This window comes from Eutrigla gurnardus (genome assembly GCF_963514095.1).
Source record: "Eutrigla gurnardus genome assembly, chromosome: 22".
Classification (NCBI taxonomy): domain Eukaryota; kingdom Metazoa; phylum Chordata; class Actinopteri; order Perciformes; family Triglidae; genus Eutrigla; species Eutrigla gurnardus.
Window position 1 is genome coordinate 4059510 of NC_139933.1, and position 25601 is coordinate 4085110.

General features: G+C 42.9%; 2 protein-coding genes across 2 annotated transcripts in view; one reads left to right on the forward strand and one right to left on the reverse strand.

Moving 5' to 3' along the window:
* Positions 1-25601, forward strand: part of ca10a (carbonic anhydrase Xa) — a 153792-nt gene that overhangs the window by 67066 nt on the left and 61125 nt on the right. The gene's annotated exons all lie outside the window — the stretch shown is intronic.
* LOC311033075 (uncharacterized protein) lies at positions 9838-10765 on the reverse strand. The gene is made up of 3 exons (XM_084040255.1): positions 10684-10765; positions 10410-10574; positions 9838-10281 (listed from the first exon to the last, which is right to left on the reverse strand). The coding sequence occupies exons 1-3, from the start codon at positions 10753-10755 to the stop codon at positions 9985-9987; spliced, it is 534 nt and encodes a 177-aa protein (XP_083896381.1). The 5' UTR covers positions 10756-10765; the 3' UTR covers positions 9838-9984.

Sequence of the window (25601 nt, forward strand, 5' to 3'; positions counted from 1 at the left end):
CTGGTCTCACTCAGAGGGTGAAGCTGTCTGGAGGCTGCTCCATGTCTGCTGTGAGTGTTGGGTCTCTTCCAGGTTTGCTCACTGCAGATGTTTGTAGGTAGCTGATGGGATCCATGCAAGCGCTCCTGGACCCATTGACAATTTATTTGTTTTGGCAATGATTCACAGAAGCAGATGCACAGTAACCTGTGCCCAGTGGGGGCTTAATCATTTTTTACAAGTGCTGGCGTAGCTGGAGAGTTGTCTACTCACAGTTAACACTAAACCAGCCTGTAACTATACTACTTTCGCTGTAATTGTGATAACTGATAGTCATATTGAGGCCATATTATGCCACTGAATATAATAGCACAACAATACAAGTGCACCCCTTACAAAGAGCAATGGACCTTTAATTCTTAATCATATTCACACATTGGAACACAAATAAAATAAAAGCACACAACCAACACGATAAATATAATGGAGTTGATCAAGTAAAAATGATGGAGAACTTGACTACAATCTTAGAATAAATAACCAATTAAATTGTCAGCTGGTGCTGCAGTGCATTGTGGAACTTGTTGCGGCTGGTGAGCGTGAGACAGGGTCACATTGAAAGTGTCGTTCTACAATGTTTGCTTCTGTAGAGTCACTCCTGACGAGTACACGTCGGCAAACACGGGCGCACGTCAGTGGCAAAATATGTAGAACCCCATTACAATATGTAAATATTAAATTATGCAAACTGTCGACTCAAATTAATTAGACACAATCGTGGGTTGCCTGAACCTGTGAGGGTTTTCACAGCGTTACAAAAGGGAGCGGGGCCCCGTGGATGAAAACCCCAATTAGCATCATCTGACTGAGGGGCCTCGGTTCTCGAGATCGCTCTAATTGCCGCGGCGATGACGGGACCTCGAAGCGGAGGGATTCTTCTCATGTCTCCGGCTCCGCAGATAGCTGGACGTGTAGCAGCGATGGTGGCATATCCATCTGCGAGTCTGAATCTCAATTACAAACTGTTTAACAGGAGGAAGAAAGAGACCAGAGACGAGGACAGTAAAAGGCAGGATCAGGACTCCGTGGCCCAGATGGCCTCAAACCGTGGCCCTCGGTGTGTCCTGATGGATCCGTTGAAATACAAGTGAATGATGTCATGTGTACTTGTAGTCCAAACAATCTTCCTTCCCATGATGCAGCAGCTGCTTGTTGTTCTCCTGCAGTGGCGTCCTTATGGGAGCAAACACAAAATGATAGGTTATTACTCAGATTGATTATAGTTTAAAAATCAACCGTGGATGCATCAGAAAAGGGTCCAATTCCAATCCTGAAGGCCACCGAGGGAAGTGTTCTTCCTCAGAAAGTGCAGAACAATTTTCTAACTTGTGACCTTAATCTATGACTTTCCATCCCAACTTTTGAAGTCAAATTGCTTTTTTGACCTTAAAGCCTCCGTGTGTCAGATTTGAAGATTGGGAGTGTCTGGACAGGATGCACATACTGAGTTAGCAAAATAAACTGCATTAAAAGCACTACAGCAGCCCCAACAGTTAATATTGTTAAACTGGAGGAATGTGAGGAAAACCCCCACACATTTACTGTTAGATGATTTTATGTACCATAAATAAAAGATAATGACTTGCGCAGAAGAATATTAAAGCATTTTTTCGTTCAGAGTCATTAAACCTGAAAAGAACCCTCTGAGGTTCACAGGTGTGAAATTAAAAAAGCATCTTCATGTTACAATTCATATGTTTTGCCTCGGAGCATAATGTTTATCTCTAACACACAAACTAAACAGATTACCATGTTTATTTAATGTGCCCCGTATTTTAGTGAATATCTCCTGCTGTCATCATTATGCAGAATAATAAGAATCTAAAAATGCTCATGCATATTTAAGACGCATGAGGAAAAATATTTTAAAACTATGAAATTAAATGATACAATTTTATCATGTTTTTCATCTTGAAACCAATCCCATAAAAATAATGTCTTACTTCATATGGAAGATGTAAATATTTTAAAACTCCTCACAAATGTAGTTTCATTTTTATCCAAAAGGCTCCACCGCAGTTCTTTTTCCCCAATGTGCATTAATCCATCGCTCAAAGTACTCCAAACAACAAAGTACTCTGATGACTAAATACAACCAAGTACTTTTGTTGTCTTAACATTTAATAATATTTAATAGTATTCATATTGTTGCCCTAACAAAGTACTTTTGTAGCTTAATTATAACAATGTACTTTTGTTGCGTGAATATAAGTACTTTTGTTGCATAAATATAACCAAGTACTTTTGTTGTCTGAATATAAGTACTTTAGTTGCTTAATTATAACTATGTACTTTTGTTGCCTAAATATAACCAAATACTTTTGTTGCCTAAATATAACCAAGTACTTTTGTTGTTAAAATATAGAAGTAGTAGTAATAACGTTGTTAGTCGGATCACATGTGAAATAATGTAAAGTTTACCTCTGAATCTACAGTGAGCAGCATATAGCAACCCACACAGCTCATTATCTGCACCGCCAGTAACAGTGAAACTCTCTCCATGACTGTGTGCATCTGGATCAGCTGTTTGATCTCAGTTTAACCGGCGCATGCATCCAGTGCAGCGCCGCACCTCGGGGGGAAACATTGGACTTGGGCTTGAGTTCAAAGTTGATTTAACAACAAAATGAAACTTTTTTCATTGCATGTTCTCCTCGTCTGACTTCTTTGTGTTTCCTCCCGGACAAACATCAATCGGGCTGCATGTTTTTGGCCCAGTATGTGGTCCGGATTCCCTCCTGAGTTGCTTTCGGCCTCCGCACGCCGCTGTCGCGTGTGTTTGCTCGTTTGGCCTGCTGAGAGGAGCGTGTGGACGAGAGAAGTGTTGTTTCGTTGGAAGGGAGGAAGGTGGTTGTGTGCATAGGGTGTGTCTAGCGGCATACAGCAGGATGCTGTACAGGGAAGTGGGTCAGAGTTAGTTTTACCGCCGTCCTGCAGATTCACAGGACAGACCTGCAGGCAGAAGGAGGACTCGCACACTGCAGCGTGGTACACATATTACATTACAAAGTCTCTCGTAGCACTGACGGAAGAGAGAAAACTGCAAAAACAAAAACTTGAGAAAAAAGGCAATAATGAGGTTTTCCTGTGCTAGTTGGCAGATATGCCAACTTTATTAATCTTTACAGGATGTAGGATGTTTGAGTTTTGAAAGGCTCATGCAACCGTTTGGGTTCGGTCCGTGTGCAGCCGTTCAAACGTCCCCCCTCCCCCTCCCGTTGATGGATCCCCTCTCTGAGAGCTGGTAATGACATCCCAAGGGAGGAAGCTCTGTAGTCTCGTGTCGTGTGGTGTTTAGGGCTTTCAGGGCCGGCGCTGGTGCAGATTTCTTCTGGAAGGAACGAGGTCAGAAATGTAGTGTCTTTATGTATGTGCTTAACCACTTTCAGTCGTTACAATCATCTGTTTGAGCTCTCTATGTATGGAAACTAACAAAGTTTCTTAACAGTTGAATGTAAAAGTGCAGTAAAACATGGTCAAATAAGTTAAAAAGTACAACATATGAGGTACTTTGAAGTCCAACATGTACTTTGACTATTAACTTATAGACATCCTTGAAATGTGAGGTCCATCAATGAATCCTGCACAGCAAAATCGGCAGGAAGTGTTCAATACTTTACAGTATGATTGAGTTGCATAAATGAACAAAAAAAAAAGCATTTTTACCCATAGTACAATATTTTACCAGGCCTAACCAAGTAGTTTTGTTGCCTAACTAAGTGAAGCCCAATGTGTTAAAAATTGACATCAAGGGTTCTTGACTAAACACTGGTAACCTTTATGGATAGAAAATATTCATTATACAGTGGATCTAATGGCAAAATTAAAGACAAATCATTGAACTAAATCAAGTCAAGATATGGATTTCTATTAAAAGATGAACTTCCAGTACTATACAAGTTGTTTACTCATCCATCTCTAATATAATAATAAGCTTTTAAAAAATTATTTTATGTTACACAACCAACAAGGTCACCAGCTCCGTGATAATCCCCCCAAAAATCTACCTGTGTGAGCGGTAGCATCTAATCAGGCTGCTGTAATTGATGAAGTCTAGCCGGGGCGCGTTGGGACTCTTTACTGTTGCGAGGCTTTACTGCTGATGGAGAAGAATTACGCAACCTAACAAGATTACTAGACTTCCCAGAATTTAGTGATGCAAGTCAATAATCACAGTGCCATTACTGGCAGGCCTGTCACACCGACGCACGCACTGATATGCAGAGCGGGCTCAGCAGCACAAATATTATTTTGGCGGGAAAAGGTGGCTGACAGCTGTGAAAAAGCAGATAGCATCCTGACAGACTGGCAGATGACATGAAGGAATAAACACAGGCATCCATGGAGTGAGCTCTGCAGCTTTACAGCCAGACTAATGCTCTGGTAAGACGGGAGAGGAGTGTGATGGGAACAAGCCTGAAAACATTTCACTACCGGATACAATGTATAATGGCTGGATTGATTGGGAAACCCTGCTCCTAATGATAATGCATACATTATGGACAAGTAATCAATGATTTTTTTTAGCATTGAGTACCTCCTTGCCATGAAATGAATTATTGCCAGATATCCAGAAGGTGCATCGACTGCATTGTGCAACATCTCCTGTCGAAGTCCAACCCTGGAGAACGAAGACGATGATGAGAATTTGTAACCGAGCTAAAGCTCCTTACCTGAAGCAAGGCAGCCTTCTGTTGAATCGCTCCAGCCTTGGACATACAAGGTCTTCAGTACAGGTCCTTGAAGACCATGCATAAAGGAATAGTTTGAGGGATATTTCAATGCAGCCTTGACAAAATCCCACTAACCCTTAGATGAAGTTGAGAGCCCCCGGGCCTCTCGGCTATTAGTTTTGACGCCCCCGTTTTCACAGTGTTTTTACAGAAATCAGAGATCCTTCTCTTCTCAGAGCCAAGTTTTCCCTGATATCTTCAGCAATGCAGCTTCTCACCGCCTATAGCACACGCAGACAAACACATCAGTTAGCTTGCCGTGTTGCAGTGGAAAGCTGGGGAATCCTGAGTTTCAGAGTGCTGTGGTATGGACTGCTGCTAACGTTGAACCATGACGGGATAGCGCACGATATGTATCCAAGTATTCAGCCACACACACACACACACTCATAAAACCTATGAATTCAAAACTATTACTTTCCATGAAAGGAAGCACTAAATATTTATGTGTAGCGTTGCCGGCAGCAATGTCCTCTGTGTAAACAGAGCCCACAGAGCTAACTGGCTAAGAGCTTAGTTGGAGAAATATTGGACTGATTGGAAGATGAATGTAGTCAAAGTGCATCCGATGATTATCCAATAAACTGCAGATAAACATTAAACATTAACATTTAAAGAAATTAAGTTATCGCATGCAACCCAAGGAGGTCCTCAAGTTTAAATAAACAATGAGTGATTCTCATTAAAGATCTGAATTAGTCGATTTAGCTTTTTGCTATCTTCGTTGTGGCTAAGCCTTCTCTCTGGATGAGATTACAAAATGTAAAAGGCACCAGAAAACAGGAAATAACATCTACTCTGGAGTCGACATGGAGGTGATTTTGAACATGAATAGTCCGAAACCCAGGACCCACTTTTAGTCCAGAACAGCAGCTGGACACAACAGAACCATCAGTGCCCACCGATGACATCCAGGTGTGTTCACTGTGATGTGCTCTGACAGGTCATACCGATCTATTTCTGGAGCATCCCTTCCCATGCCAAGTTACATTTTCTATGGTAAAATGCACAGCTGACTTCACTTTGGTTTATGCAAACTGTCATTTCATAATTCATTTTGGTTACTCATCCAATTGGTTTTCATGGAGGTCCTGCTCTATTATACTCTCTTCAAGACATGAAAGTAAGTTTACTAGTTATGGTTGGTTCTACTTGTTGTATTATGGCTCTGGAGGAGCTTTACCAAAAGAGTACTCCATTGATTTCGATTTGTCAGTTTATTTTTTTTAATAAAGTATAATTTAACCTCTACATGCTTATTCATTGTTTCTTTCACTGCATATGACCTAAATGTACAGAGATTTCCTAAACCCTGTCCACTCGTACTGCGACACCTTTTGTTCGTGTCTTGCATGGCTGTCATTTCAATCTACATGTTTTTCACTACTTATCTCTCATCCATCACAGCGGCTGACGGCCGGCCAGCGGCCCCCCACTCATATATCCATCAGTGGGGACAAGATGGATGAGAGTCCACCTGCTCCATCACTCCTCTCCTCCACTCCCTCACACCCTGATGGTAGAATAATGATAGTCCTGTTTGTATGAGCTGGGTGTTTCAGTAGGTAGAGATACATAATAGGGAGTCATTTTCCTCAATGGCCCCCTGTTTTAGTCTGGGTAAAATAGTGGGCTGTTAAAGAATGGCACTTTGTTTCGGTTCACAGATGCACTCCTGTCTTTTGATGGGAAGGTGAAAGGTTTTTAAGAAAGAAAGCTCGACTGCCTTTTGGCAGAACTTGTTTTTAGGTTACCGTTTTTTTTCTTCCCACAGCTGTGAAAACGCAACAAGGTCATCCACATTTCAACAGACCGCATTCATTTAATAGGTTGTCAAAACGCCAGCCTCTGCAGTGGCACATGCTATCATTTAGCATCAGAGGATGTGTCATCGTCAACACAGGGGAAGTATGTATACTTGTTAGTTGCTGCAGAGAAGGTACACAGGAGTTGCTGGTCTACCACCGCCACAAATTATCATTTTGTTGGTCTGATTATGTCACTTTGGTTAGTTCAGATTCACCAAAGTGACATTTCATTAGAATCTGGTGGCTCCGACAAGACCGTCTATGGATGTAAGTGCTTCAGTTCCCTGTCGGAGGGTTGTCTCACAGCGCAAACACTCTAAATATAGGTTCAATATTAAACTGTTACTTAGAATCTCAAAAAAATGTATTCATTATCTCAGTAAACATGAGTTTATGGCTTCAATCTCTAGTTTCAAGTCTTCTTCAATCCAGCATGATGTTCATTTACTAAATAACAGAGGCAGCTTTGCTGCTTGTGTTCATCAACATCCATCGCTCCTCTGCAGTCCAAATGTGGTCACTTCCTTCACTGGTTGTTAAGTGTCCCACATGGCATCGGCCAAAACTAAATGATGACATCACGATGACTACGTCCACTTTTTATATACAGTCTATAGTTTGATATAAAAACATCAACCATCTGTTCTTTAAGTGCAGTCGGAATCTACAGTCCCTGAGGTACACCACATACACGAAAAACATAAAAAAGTGTATGTTTCAGACATATCTCCTGAAAGTCTATACATGAACCTGCCTTAATGGCTCTGAAAACATCTCTTCACTACTGCGTCTCCATTGCATATCCCCAGTAAACATTTAATTGTTGAACAAACGTGTAACCTGAAGTGCCTACATGTTAATTGCTTAACCACAAGACAAACATTTCAGAGTCTTTCCCAGTTGCAAGGTCACCTTCTTCGTACGTGAAATCTTTACCAAGCATCCCGCCCTATAGAGCTGCATTTTAGTGATACTGATGACATAATGTTGCATTTGGCAACGCTGTCGGAGCTGTAGGGATGCACTTAAGGGACCGAGACAGTGCCGGAAGAGTATTAAATATGAACGCTGCTGTATTTCTAAAAATAATGACATTCCCATTTACAATATAAAATATCGAAGTATCTGAGGACACACAGCTCTAACGGGCATTACCAGTAGTGTACAAAGTGTGGCGTCCAAGTCCCTTTACAGGAACATTTAATAGAACATGTTCTTCAGGAAGTCAAAGCTTAAAACTTACAGAGATTTGCGCTGTGCATGAATGTATAAACTTGCTAAATAGAAATTATTTTTTTTTGCTAAAAGAATTCACTCTGAAACTCTTCTACCTCGTCTACCTTTTTCACACTCTTTTCCACTTTGTCACTCTTTATTTTTCCATCCTTTCAGAATAATTACTGAATCTCCAGGGGCGTGCTGTGTTCCCTATCAGTCACGGCTTCTGCGCTGTCTTCTAGGGTTTTTTTTTTTCCTCCGTCCTCTCAGTTCTGTTCAATAGTTTCCCATTTTATAAGGTTAGTGTTGACATAGATTGAAATACATTGCGGCAACCCTCCAAATCCAATTGCATGTGTCCATCTTTTTCAACGCTTATGCACAAGTAGAAAGGGATTCATAATGCCTGATGCTTTTATCTCTGCCAGAGTTTTACCATAACTGAAATGCTACGTGTTGTGATTCCCTAAATGTACATCTACTCCGGCGTTATCTACCTTCTCTTTATCCAAACCCCCTTGACTCCCCCTGCTCCCTCGAGGAGCTCTCGGCTTTGTGAGGAACAAAATATGCAAAAATTGGAGACCTGCTTTTAGGGGTTGTGGTTTTATGACATTTTGCACTTCACCTAACAAGCTAGTTTCCATCAAAATTACTCTATATGCACATCAAGTGTAATATTTATTCACCACGGCGTTGCAGACAATAAACTCCCGCAGCAGCTCCAATAGACTTTTCTCGTGGATGGACCGTGTTTTGTCATTGTGTGGCCTTTTCAGGGCAAGAAAGCAATACTCGGCTTGATTATTTTCAGGGCAAGAAAGCAATACTCGGCTTGATTAAGATGTAGATAACTGCTGCACTAATCAGCACACTTTCTTAACCTCCCTCCCTCCATCTCTCCTCCTCCTCTCTCTCCATCTCAGTTCGTTCTAATGATGCCCAACGTGAACTTCCCCTCTTCCCTCTCTTTTCATTCAAGCTCAGGCCATTATGGCGGCTAGTGAGTTAATGAACAGCAAATGGGAGAGGAGAATGGTATTAATCATCGCTGGGTCTGCCGTGTGCTCCATTATCATTCAGCTTCTTTCATCTAGGAGTAACCTTTCTGCCGCCGCCGCTGCCTCGTCCCCTGAATATTACCTGATGCATGCTAGTGCTTTAAAGTTCCCACCAGTCATCGAATATCTCTGCAACATTAAGGAACACTTAACGGTGAAGTCGTGGAATGTGATGTGCTGTCAACGTTACAATTTGTATCTTTAATGGAAAGTACCAGAATGTACTGAATCTTCAGAGCAGATAAAGTGAGGTTTCCTCCTTTTCTCTCTCTTTTTTTGTTGTTGTAATATTCAGTCATAGCCTGAATAGATCAACAACCATGTAACTAACATGAACCTTTTTGTCAAAGCAATGGTGTTGAGGTTAAGATGACATTAACCTTTGAGTAATGGTGTTGCGGTTAAGCTAACATTTACATTTTAGTCATAGCCATGGTGTTGAGGTTAAGCTAATACCCTTTAGTCATAGCCATGTGTTGAGGTCAAGCTAACATTATCCTTTAAGTCATAGCCACGGTGTTGCAGTAAAGCTAATACCTTTTAGTCATAGCCACGGTGTTGAGGTTAAGGCCCAATCTCAATTCTCTTTTTTACCCCTTCCCCTTCCCCCTTCCCCTTCCCCTTGCCCTACGTCTTGGCCCTTGAAACAGAGTGTTAAGGGCTAGGGGTAACAACATACCCCTATGAATTGAGACAACACTCGTTACGGTTACGTCATCATACATCGTCGTACAAATATGTTGTATTTCTTATGTTCTTTTTGATGGTGGTGGTGGATATGAATGCAGATGTTCTAATCTGCATACTACTTTTAGTACTGTCTGTTTGCAATAAATATTTTTTACACACTGCATGGTGTTTTGTATCTTTTTCAGTTATTACAGTTTTGAATTTCATTGATGTTCAGAAACAATGTCTTTGTTAACCAACATCTCTTTATTGCCCAATAAAATTAACACAACGGGCAAACGCATTATATAAAAAATATATTATAACAAAGAACCATTACAAAAATAACTTAAATTACACAAATATTAAAAAGGCACTGAAAAGTATAAAAAACAAGGCACTGAAATGTATAAAACTGAGAATGTGCAAATAGCAAACATAAAACAAAAAACAAAACTACAGCTTATCCACCATTTTTTCAAAGAGGTTCAAGAACCTCTCGGTTTTGGCCTCACTCTCCTCATGGCGCCTCTGCTCTTTATGTGACTCCTCAGTGAGGTAATCAAGGACAGGGTTGTTCCTCTTTCTCTTGGGTGGGGGAGTTGGGGGGCCATCCATGGCAGAGGTAGAGGGGTGAGACATGGCTGCAGAGGTAGAGGGTCGAGACTGAGGTGAGGAGGTAGAGGACTGAGGTGAGGAGGTAGAGGACTGAGGTGCAGAGGTGCTGGCAGCAGTTGAGGGCTCAACAATCTCCTAACGGAACAAGATATCTTGATTACAATCCACAAATTCTGTTGCTATAATGTTGCTATATATATATATATATATATATATATATATATATATATATATATATATATATATTATACTGCATTACATACCATGAGGATTGGTGTGGGATCCTCATAAAAGGAGGCCACCACCACAGGAGGGTCGACTGAGGGCCTGTCACCCAACACCTCATGCATCTCCTCATAATACTGCCAGGTCGCAGCGGTCACTTCCCCCCTGTCTGTTCCTGACCCTGTTTTAGGAGTTCTTATCTCCTGGAAGGACACACAGCACACACAAAAGTAAAAATTAACAAATACATTATGCATTCATTGCCCTGCATTGACGATGTAAGGTTTTTTTCTTTAATGGAATATCACATACTTTGTATTTTTGTTTCAAGTTCTCCCACTTCTTTGAGGCCTGTTGGCCAGTGACCCTTCCCTCCAACCCCATTTCTGTAATCAGTGTCCTGTAGCATAACCAACAACAATGTACAGGTGCATGAACAGGAATGAATTACACATTATTACAATAACAACAATACAAATATGAATGGCTACAACATTGAACGCATGACTCACTCCCACATTTGCTTTGCAGCGTATTTCGACTTCAGAAATTTCTGCTCGTTTTCGTGCCGAAAGCGTATCAGCTGCCGTGTTTCCTCCGGTGTCCCTGTGTGATATAGGACAATATATGTAAAGCACGTATCGATGTCTTTAGTTGTCTACACTGATATCAAACGGAATTTGCTGCTAATTAAACTAGACATGCATGGAGTTCATTGCTAGTCAGAGAAATGCAGGATTGTTGTGCACTCAGCAATGTAACGTTAGCTTAGAAAACTCGCGATTTTCAAAAAAGTTTCAATTAAAGAATATGGTTGCAAGTATATATGTACAGGACTATTTAGAGCACAAAACAAGACTGTCGTAAATTTTAAATCAATTATTTCAGCCGAAAATACTTACATTTATGGGACTCTCGGGAAGATCTGGCCGCCATTGTTGCCGGTTGCGCAGTGTATTGTGGGTACCCCTTGGTTTAAAGTAAGCTCCCGATCTTACTTGGTTTTAAGGGGTATCTACCCCTTGCCCGATACCCTACCCCTCGATCGAAATGAGAATTGAGATAGCCCTTCGTCTCACGGGCACGCGCAAAACCAAGGGGAAGGGGGAAGGGGAAGGGGTAAAAAAGAGAATTGAGATTGGCCCTAAGCTAACATGTATCATTTTAGTCATAGCCAAAGTGTTGAAGCTCAGCTATACCAGTGAGTTTGTTGAACATGCCTTTCAGACCACAGCGTGAGTACACTCCTACACCACCGAGGCGTGTTGAGAACTTTACTGGAGGTCAGCACAAACACATTCAGAGGTGTTAAGTTTGAGCAGTTCACTTAAATGTAAAGCATCATCACAGCGTGATGTGAGATTAAACAGAGGTGTAGCTCGGGCTTTGAGGTGTGAGTTTTTTATTCCTCCCTTGCAGCCGAGGGTAGAGCAGACTTACAATCGACTATCAATTGCCAAGGATGTTGCCCGTCTAGGAGAGCCGCTCTTACTTCTATCACCAAGGACCTTTAGCAGACTTTAATACTCGCTCCTCAATGTGTGGCTGCATGTGTGTGAATGAAACCTGCACACCCTTATGTGTGTCTAAACGCAGCCCACCAGCTCTCCGTCTCCAGGCCGGGGAGGTGAAGGACGGGGTCGTGGATAGAGTGAGGGGCCTCGGGCTGGACGTGATCCCGCTGCTAATGACGGCAGGCCAGACTCATACCGGTCCTGTTCTGCTCTCGCTCCTGTCCTTGGTTGCCATACATTTCTTTGGCATAAGGACATCTTTTGTGTCTTTCTGTCGATGCATACTTTGGACTAAAAGTCAGGATGTTGCAGCCTCTGGTGCAGCACTATGTACCGTTCTTCAAATTTCATGTAAATCCAATTCTAAATCACTGGATTACCGCTTTAATATCCACCGGTTTGAGCAGGGGCCCAAATAATGAGAAAAATTCAGTAGCTTACCCCTTTTGTTGATGTTTATATGTAAATTATTCTATTTTATGTGTTTGTCATATGTTTGATTTTATGCAATCTTGCTGTGTAAGGTCACCAACCTTTTTGAGACGCTACCTGAAGGGTAGAAAGTAATAAGTCATCTTCCTGAATAATACATTTGCTTAAAAAAAATTGAATGGTGAATGGTTGAATGATTTCTGAAAATCATAATATATCACATTTGTCTCATTTTGTGTAGGTTGTGTGTTTTACCTCACAAATTGATTTGTTACTTAATTACTTTAGGTTTTAACCTTTGTTACCATTGCTATGATGTTCGTGTTTAGTCGTGTATTATTATAATTGAAAAGCTTTGCAGTAATAAGATTCAGCATTCATCTTAACCATTGATTCAATTTGAATAAGAGATAATCTTCATTTGCTGTTTTTTATAAATGTATCAGTGACCTATTTTAATCAGGCCAGGCAGGTTTTTCATCACTTACATGCTCGAGAGTACAAGACATGCTGTTACACTCAATCTTGCCATGTTCTTCAAAATAACACAATGACTTTCATGTCACGGTTATTTTTTTCCACAGTGTTTGCTGCCTGCCAGCAGAGAAACACAGGCAGCAGGTGATCGGGTTTGTTCGACCCAGAGGTACTTGTTGTTTTCTTGTAGGCTGTTCGTAATATGCAGACAGCAACTTCCAGTTCTGAAAAGTGAAGCCAGGCTGAAGTGCCTTAAACTTGCATTATCTCTATTGGTCACCAGGGGGCAAGTCCTCTAGTTGCAAAAGCAAGTTTGCATGGACATCTATGAGAAAATGTCCCTCATCAGAGCCACCCATCCCTCTTCCAGAGTCCAAATATGTCCAATATCACTTCCTTCACTAGTTGCAAATATCCCAAAATGGAAAGGGTCAGAATCCAAGATGGTATGCTCAAAATCTCTAGGCTTAAAAACTGTAGTTCACAAACCAATGGGTGGCATTACGATAACTATTTCCACTTCTTATATAGTCTATGTTAATATGCAGAGAACTCCTATGGCCCAGATAAATTCATGTTAAAGCAAAAGTGGAAACATGTCATGGTGTTACCGAGTCTCAGTTTTCTTATTGCTTGCCGTTACGGCCACCAGATCAAATAGCACAGGAGGCAGAGAACATAACAAAAGAAACAGGTTCAAAGTGAAAAGTATATATTTCCCGTAAACACACACTTACCCCCAAATAAATCAGATGGTCTGGCTAAAAGAAAAAAATAAGAGTTCAGGCCAGCCACGCCGTGGGCCGTCAGACCTGAAACACCTGACTGCCTAATACACGAACCTAAACTACCAACAAAAGAACCAAAAACCAAACGCAAGCCAGTCCCATCTGTCCTAACCCTCATAAAGAGTGACATTTAGGCTACGTTCACACCGCAGGTCTTAATGCACAATTCCGATTTATGGCTCAAATCCGATTTTTTGTTTGGCTGTTCACATTACCTCTTTAAATGCGTGGGATCGGGATGTGGCTGGTTACACCTAGCAGGATTTCTTTGAGAACTTTAGAATGTCGAGGAATACCTTTCACCACATTTGTCAGCGCCTCTCCCCGAGACTTTCGAGACAAGACACGGTGTTCAGGAGATCCATCTCCTTGAGAAAGCGAGTCGGAGTGGGGCTATACTGGTTAGCAACGGGGGCGGGTTACCGCACCTTGGCCAACCCTCCACTGGCCGCCTGCTTCGCTGCTGTCCTCCATGTTTGTTTTGGCTCCCGCCCGCTTTTCAATCAACTTTATTTGTCATTCATTTACAAAACAGTGCAGCGCGGGTCAGAATGACGTCAAAGTCGCATTAAATGCGACCTGGCTGTTCAGACTGCGGTCGCATTCAAAAAAATCAGATACGTATCCGATTCAGTACCACATTTAAATGTGGCCTGAATCTGATTAGAAAATGTCAGATTCAATGCGACTTGTGCTGTTCACATTGTCAAAAGCAAATCAGATATGGGTCACATATGAGCGAAAAAATCAGATTCAGGTCACTTGTAACTGCGGTGTGAACGTAGCCATAGATAGGCTACTCTTGTAGCCCCTTTGACTGACCACAGACTGCTGCCACCAGGCTGGAAGGGCGAGAAAAGGGGTTCACTGGGGCCCTTTTCAGTGGTGGGGGATCGTCAGGCCAAACGAGCTGCAGCTTGGGCCAACCAGGAAACCATGGGAGAAATCAAGGCTCTGAAAGGTACCTCCGAAACACCAGAGAAACAGGTTAAAGAAAGGATCAGAGCCATGATGAACAGAATAGTGGGAGCGCATAACACTTTCTGAGAACAGAAACAATCTGGGATGGTTGTGCTTGTATGCTACCGAAACACTCAGAGAAGTCAATGCTATTAGTGCCGACATGCATCACTCATGACAATGAAGGACAGGAAGCTGTTCTCCCTTCCTGTTCCTCCCCTCCATCATACCTTTTAATCTCCTGCAACACAATGGAGGTTATTTCCCTCCCAGATTGTCTGTCTTTGGTGTTATTTAAGCGCTAAATAATCCTTCATTATGTTCTTGCGACAGAAATGCGTTTTACACGTGAGAAACATCATGCAAGAAGGAAATCTATTATAGCAATACATTAGTAAAAAGCAAGCGTGTCCTCACTCAGTCCAGCTTGTTTTGTGGTGTAGTTGGAGATTCTCTCTCAGCGTGCATTATACAGAGCATGTGAAGTGTCAGCAATATGCAGAATACATACAGTCCTCCTCTATAAAGGAAGGCTTGAAGATCACAGGGACGTTCCTGCTCCTTGATGTTTGCTTAGTTCTGCCTTTCCCCCCCGATTTTCCCTCAGTAATAAAGTCAGCCTAGTTTACCACAGCCTTCAGTAGTTCACATTACTTGATTCTGAAATACGACTGGGACCACGTTCCACTTCTGTTTACATTACCATGTGAAGAAAAGTTATATGTCCTCACTGGCTGTAATTATTCTGAAATGACACACAAGTGAATGCGTTTGTTGATCACGGAAGATATTAAGTCGTAGGATCTGTTGTTTGACTAGTGCTACTGAGATTAACTGTAATGTTCTCTGTCTATCCCAGAATAAGCCCGACAGCCTAGAGAGCATGTGTGCTATTCCTGGGCCCACAACCCACGCGCTTTATTGGAACTGCGTTTAGCTACGCAGTACACATGTGCTCTCTTCGATACATTAAGCAGGATGTTAGGAAAGGCAAAATCATAAAGACGCAGCTAGCAAGAGAAAAGGGCAGCAATCTGTTCTGCCGTTACCTGCAGTGTTTTTAATTCATCCAGATCCGTCCATTCATCTGTGATGATCATTTATTTACCGTGCAGTTATTCCTCCAGGAACTGACTGAGAGATTAGCGTTAACACACATCATCCATTATAGCCATCCCTCGTGCAATTTGGAGAAAACTGCAACTTGCTTACTTACCAACTCTGCATTCCCAGAAGACGTTTGATGTACACTAAAATGATTACCCATACTGTCTGCAGTAAATATCCATGTTGTTTTTACCAAGATTATGTGCATTTGCCTTCCTGTGTAATGAGTAGTTATTGTTGTCATTGTGGGGGGCGGGAAGTGGGAGGGGCTTGGTTTCATCAGAGTTTATGAATGGGATTAAGTGGTGGCAACCTCCAGTTCTTAAAATGAAGCCAACACTGAAGTGCCTTCTTGTTCTGTTTTGCTGTCGCCATCTTGGATTGTGGATGCTGTTGCAACCAAAGGAGTCGCCCCCCGATGGCCAGCTGAGAGAATGCAAGTTTAGGGCGCTTCAGCTTTGGCTTCACTTTTCAGTACCAGAGGTTTCCACCTGGTTATAAAATACTGGGACATTAGTTTGACCTACATTTTTATGATTATACATCATGCTTCAGTGTCATAAACAGATTATAATGCCTTCTAGACTTGTGTCATAGAAAGTCTTCCCTTGAGTGCATTGGAAGCACATGTTGACATGAAATGAAACGTGGTTTTGATGTTGCAACAATGCGGTTAAGATCCGGCATGTCGCTGAGCATGTCGGATGTGAACAGAACAAATTGAAGCTTCCATTAGCTCGCAGCAGCACAACATCCTGTAGGGGAGTGGGAAGATGTGTCCACTGCTCACTGTACTCTCAACAGCACTCATACAGAAACGCACAAAAGGGAAGGAAAAGAGCATGACATGCAGGCCGCAATCGTCTTCAGCCGTTTAGTGAGGCAGGTTGATAAGAAATGGTGTCTGTCTGTACCGTGGAGCCCCGTGGCTTACATTGAAGCCGGTGTCAGCTGTGAAGCATTCTGCTCCATCCCTAATTAGATCAAACTGGAGGCATGAAGTGCACAAATGTGTGTGTATGTGTGTGTGTGTGTGTGTGTGTGTGTGTGTGTGTGTGTTTGTGATGAGTAGGCATCTGCAGCGTTGCTCCGAGCAACACCTGGAGATGCTACTGTACAAAGGCAGCCATGATCTATGTCTACCCTAAGTGTGTCACACACATGCACTGTTGCAGATGCCAAGTATGGATATCTATTGGAACGTGTTCTGTGTGGAAAAGATGTACACGGAAAAACTACACATCAGGGGTTTGTCCGCCTTGCCTGGTCCTGGTCCATGTCTGGTCCTTGTCCTGAGTGAATCACTGTTTTTTTGGACGTGACCCCATTTTTACAAATTCTCAGTGACCCAGCAATTAGAAACTTCTCAGGTTGCCTTGTGAATTTGATTTATGTTCTGTGTCTGCATCTTCATACAGGTTACGCACAAAATTGCATCCAAAACAATTCATATACTATTTAAATACAACAGCAGACAGACAAGACACGGTAAAGACCTGTAGGACTATGGAGACATTTCTATAAAGGACTATATATAAATAAAGGACCACAAGTGATGTGGTATTGTTGCTACATGAGGATTGGTGTATTGTAAATATGTAAAAGGAACATGAGCGGTTTTACACATTAAGTTTAGTTCACCTGTCACAACGAGGACGACTCAGCCTGTGAAAAAGAGTGTAAAATGTGTTCTGTGGCTCTGGAGGAAGCTTTTTAGAGCCTCCAAACTGGATATAGGCCAATGGTGCTGCAGGATTAGTCATTTTCATACATTTTCACCACATTAAAATATAACATAGCAGGTACACCAAATTCTGTGTGTGTTCAAACATAAATATAATCATCTAAATCCCCAAACCGCTAACAGGAGCGACATGACGGCTGAACAGTTGAGGGTTGTTATATCAACACAACATCAGCGATCCGAAACGGTCCGAGCAAGCTAGAGAAATATTTGCCCCCGTAAACAGCTCAAAGAAAATGATTCAGGCTCGGCTCGGCCTTGAAGAGTCCCTATTTATAACGGACAACGTAAACGTTCTTCGGGAACGGGGCTCCGACAGAGAATAACAGTTTGTACAGTAAATAACCTTGAAAAGATATTGAGATGCATTATGGGAAGTGAAGGCTCCTGTGTTTTTGTAACTCAACTCATATAAGACAGAAATTGAGTGGATCTATGCTATTATTATTATTCTTGCTATTCTATTTATTCTTTTTGAATCCTTCTCTCGGGCTACTTCTGTGGCGTTTTCCTCTCGTTCATTTTGACTTGTTCTGGGTTCTGCTAGTGTTCTTGTCACTACTTGTACCATGAAGGCATTGCCATGTATTGTGCAGACAATGCACTAATGCCTTGATAACGGTCTAGGAACAGATCCCCCAGGGCACATGCAGGCAGGAAAGGGATTTGCCTGAATGAAAGTCGACTGTGATTTCAATTTTTCCAGATCTCAATGGGTTGATGATTTTGGTTCCCATTGAACGTTCTTATGTAATTTTGTTCTCAACAAATTTACCAAATACTTCATTCAATATACTTTTGTTTTTGTTGGGTTTAAAATAAAACATGTTTACACTAAACTCATAATAATGGCTTTTAGGCTCCGCCCCTGAAAGTGATGAGTCGAAAACTCCCACAGCAAGTAGCAATGATTTTTAGATTGACGATTATAACAGAAAGACTGATGTGATCACAACACATCGGAAAAGCTGACACATCTGTCATACTTCAGTTGCCGGTGCCACAGCCATTTGGCCGTCCCTGCTGTTGCTGCACATTTCCTCCGATACCGACGCAGCAGACTGTAGCCGTCGTCAGAATTCAGACGATTTTGCTAATTTAGCATGTAAACAACATATGCTGTTCTGTCAGGCTGAGTCGAGGTATAAAAAAAAAGAAAGTCTCTGCAGGCTTGTTTGGTAAGAGAAGCTCGCTGTACATTCTTTAAGGCAAGTTGTTTACCCATCCCTACCTCCCCCTCCATCCCTTCGCGCTGCGGCGTGCACTGCTAATGAGAGAGACGAGGTGATGACGACTCTGCAGGGAGGTGACCTTTACCAGCATCCCACCTTCTCGCTCTCGTACCCCCCACTATGTTCAGCTCCGTGTGTCTCTTTGTATCTAGTTACCCCCCCTCACTGGCTGTGCTCTTGGGTGGAGAGGTATGTTGGCCTCTAAAGGTTGGGGGGAGGTTAAAGATGTGGGTGCACCAAAGGAAATAGACACCTTGCATACATGGGGGCATACGTAACACTGCATTTACTGCATATTATCAACCGCTAAGAGAAAATGTTTGGATTGAGCTCGAGTGGGTGAAAGCTCAGAAAACAGCATCGGATCGATCCGCTCGTGTGTTTCAGCCCAAACGGAGTATACGGTATCATTAACTCCTCTGACTTCCCGCCCCAACTTCTGACCTGCAACCACTCATTGTCCTGTTAACCCCTCAGCTGCTTGACCTCGCTGCTAACAAGCTCACTCATGGGCGGTAATGACAGTCCTGACATGTGCTCCTTCCTGCAAGAGGGCAGATAGTAGCCGCGAGCAACTCCAGGCCACGTTCCAGCACTTCACTTTTTTAATTACTTCCAGTGCTCCGGGCAGCAGAGTACTGTACTGCCAAGTGCAGTTTGACAAGGTTGAAATCTTCATATTGTTAAGATATCATGGACTTCTCAGGCCAAATGAATCACCTGAACGTGGAGAACTCCTCCTCTGTGTTTGCCTCAGATCTTTATTCGTGTCAGGGAAAGAGCGGCTTCTTAAGATTCACTTAGAATATCCATCGCTAACGTTTTCTGCTGAATTCCAAGTGTTTTCATTGGGTGAGTGGCTCCTTCAGGCAGGCTGAGATGGGTTTCGTTGGGTATTACAGATCGCCCCCGCCCCCCCTTGGAGCTGTGGAGTAAAGACACACGGCGCTGGAATGATTTATTAGACTCCAGGATGAACTCTTGGACAGCCAGCTTTTTATTTTACATTAAAAAGCTGATGGTTTTCATGTAGGACTGAATACCCACTAGTATTTGATATAAGCATGTCAGGATCCAGAATACTAACCCGTTCTTGTTCACACATGTGTCACAACTTAGTTTATTGATTTGGGTTAAAATCAAGAAGAATCGCTCTGTACTGAAAAGGAAGGGCGAAAATTCAAGAAATTCCCAACTGGCGTTCCTGAGATATTGGCATGAATGAAAATGTACACCATTTTATGTGTTTTATTTGCTAACTATTTGCAGTTCTGTGTTAAAAATTACAGCAGGAAAGCTTGGTTTTTCAAGGAGAAGACTTCCATACTCCCAGGAAGTTATACACGTAAAACCCCAGTCAACATATTCAACCCCTGTTAATTAATATTTGCCCTTTTCTAGTCACTCTATCATGAGTGGCTGTGCGGCATTGGTTTTGGAGGCAGTGTGTGTGTGTGTGTGTGTGTGTGTGTGTGTGTGTGTGTGTGTGCAGCCCACTCTTCATTTGTCACACTTAGGAGTTAAACCTTGAGAGTGCAGTGTGCTTCAGGAGGCTGACAGAAACCACCCTGACTGCACTTCACTGCAGATTAAAAGATTGATGACTGTAGTCAGGGGAAAATGAGCAAAACATAAGATTTCCATTTGACTCCATAAGACTCCATTTGACTTTGGCAGGGGGCCCGGACAATTAGAAGGAATGTAGGTGTCTTTGGCTGATCCCCGCCTCCGCCGGAGTTTCTGGAGGTTTTGCTGCATTAAAGGAAGTGGAGAGAAAGCCACAACCCTGTCCGGGGTAATTATGAATACCCTCCTGAGGTCTGGAGTATAATCTAGGGAGCAATTAATTTGGAGTTCAGGATTTAATTCTCAGTTTGACCAGAGGCTGGGTGTTTCGGTAAGCCCTCCATCAGACCGGTGCGTCTCTTTGAGGGTGTGAGTAAACAAGGTCACTTTCCCCAAACAGGACAAAATAGCACTAATCCTCTTTCCTACAGCTTTGAACACTTTCCATAATTTCAATACCATTAAATACTCCGTGTGTATCCAACCTTAAATCAATACCCAGAGAATTTAAATCCTCAAAATCTGATCGGAAGCCTTTTTGTATTTCGACGCCGAATTGAACCCTTCCTTCCTCTCCGCCTTCCCTCTCTTCCTTCCGCTGTCGCCGTTAATTGCTTCCCCTCCACCTGCCCATACTGGATTTCCACCTGTCTTATTGTGTGATGTGATTAAAATGTAAAACACTGCAGTGGATGGGGCTGCTTGTACGCTGGGCTCCTCCATCATTCCTTATTGCGCTGGGGCCTCGGCTGTTTGCAGGCAGCACTCAGGGAGCGTGCTGGGGAAGATTGAATGCTTCTGTGGCGTTGCGTGCTATTTCCTCTAATGCACGGCCGGCATGAAGGCTATCTGGGAGATTAATACTGGTATGGGCTGTTTGTAACACTGGCATTTATTCTCTCCAAAGTCTCCGCCACTGGAGGACACTTCTTCATTCCAGCCTGTGCCAGGTCTGTTTACCCATCAGCTATCTGCCGCTTGCCTCAACGCCTTATTCCATCCCCTCCTCCTGTTGTTCTGTGCCTCCGCTCCATACGTCCATGCCTTGCTGTCCTCCTATCGGATCCTCCCTCACGCCTCCTCTTCCTCTCTCTCTCGCTCGGAAAAAAAGTCTTCTTTCTTGTCTTTGCCTTCGGGACCTCGAGCAGCCTGATCTTTCGTAGCTGAGGAAATCCAAAAAAGGGATTAAGCGATGCAGGCCGGTCATTCTCTGTGGGTCGAGTGAACTAAAGACGTCTATTTTTATCTTTTAGAATTATAGACTTTAGCACCCTCGCCTCTGTGGGCTGCCTGAGTCATGAGAGGTGGTATAAACCTCATCAAAAAAATAAAGAAAAATACCCCACTCCCCTGCCTCCTTCATCTGCACACCGTTCAGAACGGTGGCCTCCTCTGAATAGGTAAACAGCACAGAGAGGCCCAGCCGAGCTTTAATTCAGTCTGCTAAGCTAAATAAATTTGTCTGTCGAGGTGTCAGCCACATCACACAGAAGCTGTGGAATCAGTTCCACACTCAAACCCCCAGACTCCATATCGTTTCATTCATTTTCATTTCTCACCCCCCGACCAAGACCTATTTCTTTCTGCAGCGCAAGCATCCAGCAAATTGTGTTTCACCCCCCCTGAAAATAAATTTTGGGAAAGTTCAGCGGTACCATATACATTCTCCCCAATTCCCCCCCGCCCCCGCGGTTTCATTTGTGGCCATATTTTCCTGTGTGCTGACACACGGGGTAGTTTAAGTGTCAGGGCATTAAATCTCTCGCTGTTTTGTCATCAATCAAGTGTTTGGACCCCACCAACATGTTCACAGATTTCACAGTAAACTTCACTCGGTATTGCCTCATGCCCACAGGGCTGCTCTCACACTCTGGAATGAAAAACGTAAACATTTAGATTTTAGGAACGCTGAGTAAAAATTCAAATAGATAAAAATCTCAAACTGCTTTTGCTTCCGGTGTCTCAGGTGCTGCTGTAGAGTGTGTGGGCTTAATAATCTGCAGGTATCCCCGTTTGGCTGCTTTCACAGTCTACTTTAGGATCAGTTTCTGTTTAGTCTCATTCAAACCACATTAAAATGTATTTGTAAAATTTGATCCTCTCTCCAAAGTGTTAACATATTCTGTATTTTCTGTTCGGGCCTTCTGCAGAAGTCTCCCACTCACTTTTCTCACTGAAACCTAAGTGCTTTGTTGACAATTTACCAATTTACTCTCCCTATACATCTCTCTGTCTCTATCACACATGCCTTTAAGAAGAGACAAAACCATTATCACTTGGGTTTCATCTCATGAGTACTCACTATTTCCAACCAGTGAAGGAAGTGACCATATTTGGCCTGTGGAGGAGCGACGGGTGGATCTGACACAAGCTACACAGCTGCACGCCGGGCAGCAACCTCACTGGATCTGGATCCATCTGGTTTATGGGGGTGAAGGTATTGAGTAAGCTTCCACATCTCAAGGTTGTTATGACAACTAAGTCATCTTAGTTGCTAATTGTCTTGCTATCGATGGTAGAGATGCTACAGTTTTGACCTCTCAATCACAAGGTAGCCCCGCTCTAAAGCATACCCTGCTTTATGGTCTATTTGAGTCTAAATGGACCATAATTGACTAAAGGAACACCACGGTCAACTCTCTCTGCATCTTGTCCCTCTCAGTAACAGCAGGCTCTCAGTTCAGACGACACTTCGTGACACTAGTCTGAAGCATAATGAGCCCTTTATCGTCCACACTCATATCGACTAATTTCCTCAGAAGAAGGAATATCAGTGGGCTGAATATCCTCCCACTGACTGAGAGAGGAACCAGACGCGGAGCATTCCGGCGAGGGAGATGAGGTGATTAGCGATGAAAAAGAAGAAAACGCTTCACACTCCACATGAAGGTTAACCATAGTAGCACGCAGAATCATCCGTCAGGCTTCCTGTCTTCCTTTTTACCTCGTCTTCCCACTCCTGCGATTGAGTGCAGTTAACTGTGTGGAGGTTTGCGTGGGAGGAATGTGGCACCACGAGGATTCCTTCATTCCCTCCCATACAGAACGACGTCAAGAGTCGCGCCCCTCCAGTTTACCCCGACGGAGCTCCTGTTGTTGTCGCCTCCAAGTCTCCTTCGGTTTCCCGTCGTTCCCATCGATGCTCTCAGCGTTCATCACGCATCTTCTCCTTCATGTCTTCCTCTCGTGTCAGCCGTAAACGAAGACGCTAATTAACTCAGACAATCGACTTCACTTTTGTTGGGAACCCGCCGGAGAGAGAACACATCTTCACAAGGAACAATAATAATTAATGCAACCGCAGTTGAGGTTTCAAGCGGTTTGTGTTTAGCCTTCAGTGACTTACAGCGATCGGAATAGGTTTTCCAATTAGGGAAACACATCACTGTCTGAACGTGAGGAATCACTTTTTCTAATCCAATGATGTTCAAGGGTTATTTAATAGAGGAACACAAATCTTTTGTGACAAGTATCTGAACTTTCATCAAAATGATTTAAGATCAGTATCATCTACTCTGTTTTATTTATTTATTTATGTATATTTAAAAGTAGCTAGGTGGAGAAAAGGCCTGCTGGAAATGACGAGAAAGAACAGGAAGTGTGAGGTTAAGAGCTGCAGTGTTTTCATATCAGGCCCTCAATCCATCTATGATGGGGCCTCCCCCAATTCTTGAGAAGTTGCTGCAAAAACATTGAATCTTCATCTCAAACTTCTCCTGTTTGGTGATGCGTCTCTCTGAGTCTTCTCCCCGCTGCCACTGGAAAACACAGTTTATCGGTGCAGAACGTCTCTGTGAGTTCTACTGGAAGCCCTGTGATTCTCTCTTAATTAAAGCTCCAGTAATTATTTATATTATCTTATTATCTTGAGTTATGAAACTGTTATCTCAGCTGGTTAGTTAAAACGCACAGTTATCTCCATTCTGATCAGCGTGAGTTATTATAACATGATCGTGACAGAAACACATCTCTGAAGGCGCCACACTACAATTAGAGAGTGGAGATTTTGGGCTTTTTTTGCTTCCATAACACATCAGAAAATACACATTATGGTGTTTATTTTACTACTTTGTCCATTTGTGTCTGTTTATTTCTCCTAAACGCCTCAAGTTTCTGGGTGATTGAATGTCATTTTAAGATTTTAAGCAAATTTTAATGATAATTGGGATAATTGTGAATTATTTTGGCAGGATAATCGTGACATGTTTCGTATTGTCCCCTGTCTCATAGCCACAGATGCAGACAGCAACAAGGAAGAGGTGGACGAAAACACGTCTTTAGTTAAAGGAAGCGTAAACGACTGTGACAAGTGAAATTAGGACATGAAGTGTGCAGTCTGCTTCAAAGCACACGGTGAACAAAGCCCAGGTTGGGTTGAAAGTAAGCAATAGGGGGAGGAAGAGGAGGAAGAGGAGGAGGGGGGAGCTCAGGAAGACTTTGTCCTTCACCTGGTCGCCGGGCAGAGTCTCCGCCGCCAGAGGCCATCACTCCGCTTGCCTTTGATCTTCCCTCCCTCTCTTCTAACTCGCTGCTTCAGTGACTGTGACAATGATGCTTGCTGGAAAAAAATACATATTTTTTCTTTTCCAAATTGCTTCTCTTTCATGTGCTCAGGCTGCAGCCAAGCCAGTTCCACGTACGTCGGTACAAAGGCAGCAGTTCGGAGCAAACTGGATCATCTGCCCCTGCTGTAATGGCAAAAGGGTGACTGTGTACACGTGTGTGCACATACTTGTACAGCTATCTTTGTGGGGACCAATACGTTTAGACATCCAAAGTGAGGACACTTTGGAACGGACCTTCAAAGGCCTGTTTGGCTCTGTTTGAGGGTGAAGGTTAGAATATGGGTTGAATTCAGGCATTTAGCTGTTAAGGTTAGGGAATGGTGGTTTTTGTGTGTGTGTGTGTGTGTGTGTGTGTGTGTGTGTGTGTGTGTGTGTGTGTGTGTGTGTGTGTGTGTGTGTGTGTGTGTGTGTGACAGTGACATACTAGATTGGCCTATGCGATGCGTTGATGAATGTTTTTGGCAGGGTTTTCACTCCGCCAACACAACATTGGTAAAAGGAACGAGTGCGCTGCATTTAGTCCCGTAGTTTAGAAGGTCATATCCTGCACCACCGAGACCAGTACCCGTGTTATTCACATCTGCCACGTCTGTGACCTTGCTGCGGTAAAAGACACGGACAAAAATACAACACTTCTTCTATCCACCATGCATCATATCGCACATCATACGGCAGCGCTTGTTGCCGCACTGATATGAGTAACAGATCGAATGTAACAGATATTTATGGATATGGACCCACTACAATCCACTTCCCCTCACCCAGACGTTCAAACAAGCTTGTGAAATGTGAGAGCGGCCTGCTGTTGGTCCTCATGGATGCTCTCTCTTGGAGTATCTGTTGTG

Bases quoted from the DNA above. Each gene is read 5' to 3' on its own strand.
- LOC311033075 (XM_084040255.1), bottom strand. From the start codon at position 10,755: ATGGGGTTGGAGGGAAGGGTCACTGGCCAACAGGCCTCAAAGAAGTGG. The intron at 10,575-10,683 runs GTATGTGATATT...GTGTCCTTCCAG, and splicing joins ACTTGAAACAAAAATACAAA to GAGATAAGAACTCCTAAAAC. The intron at 10,282-10,409 runs GTATGTAATGCA...TTGTTCCGTTAG, and splicing joins ATCCCACACCAATCCTCATG to GAGATTGTTGAGCCCTCAAC.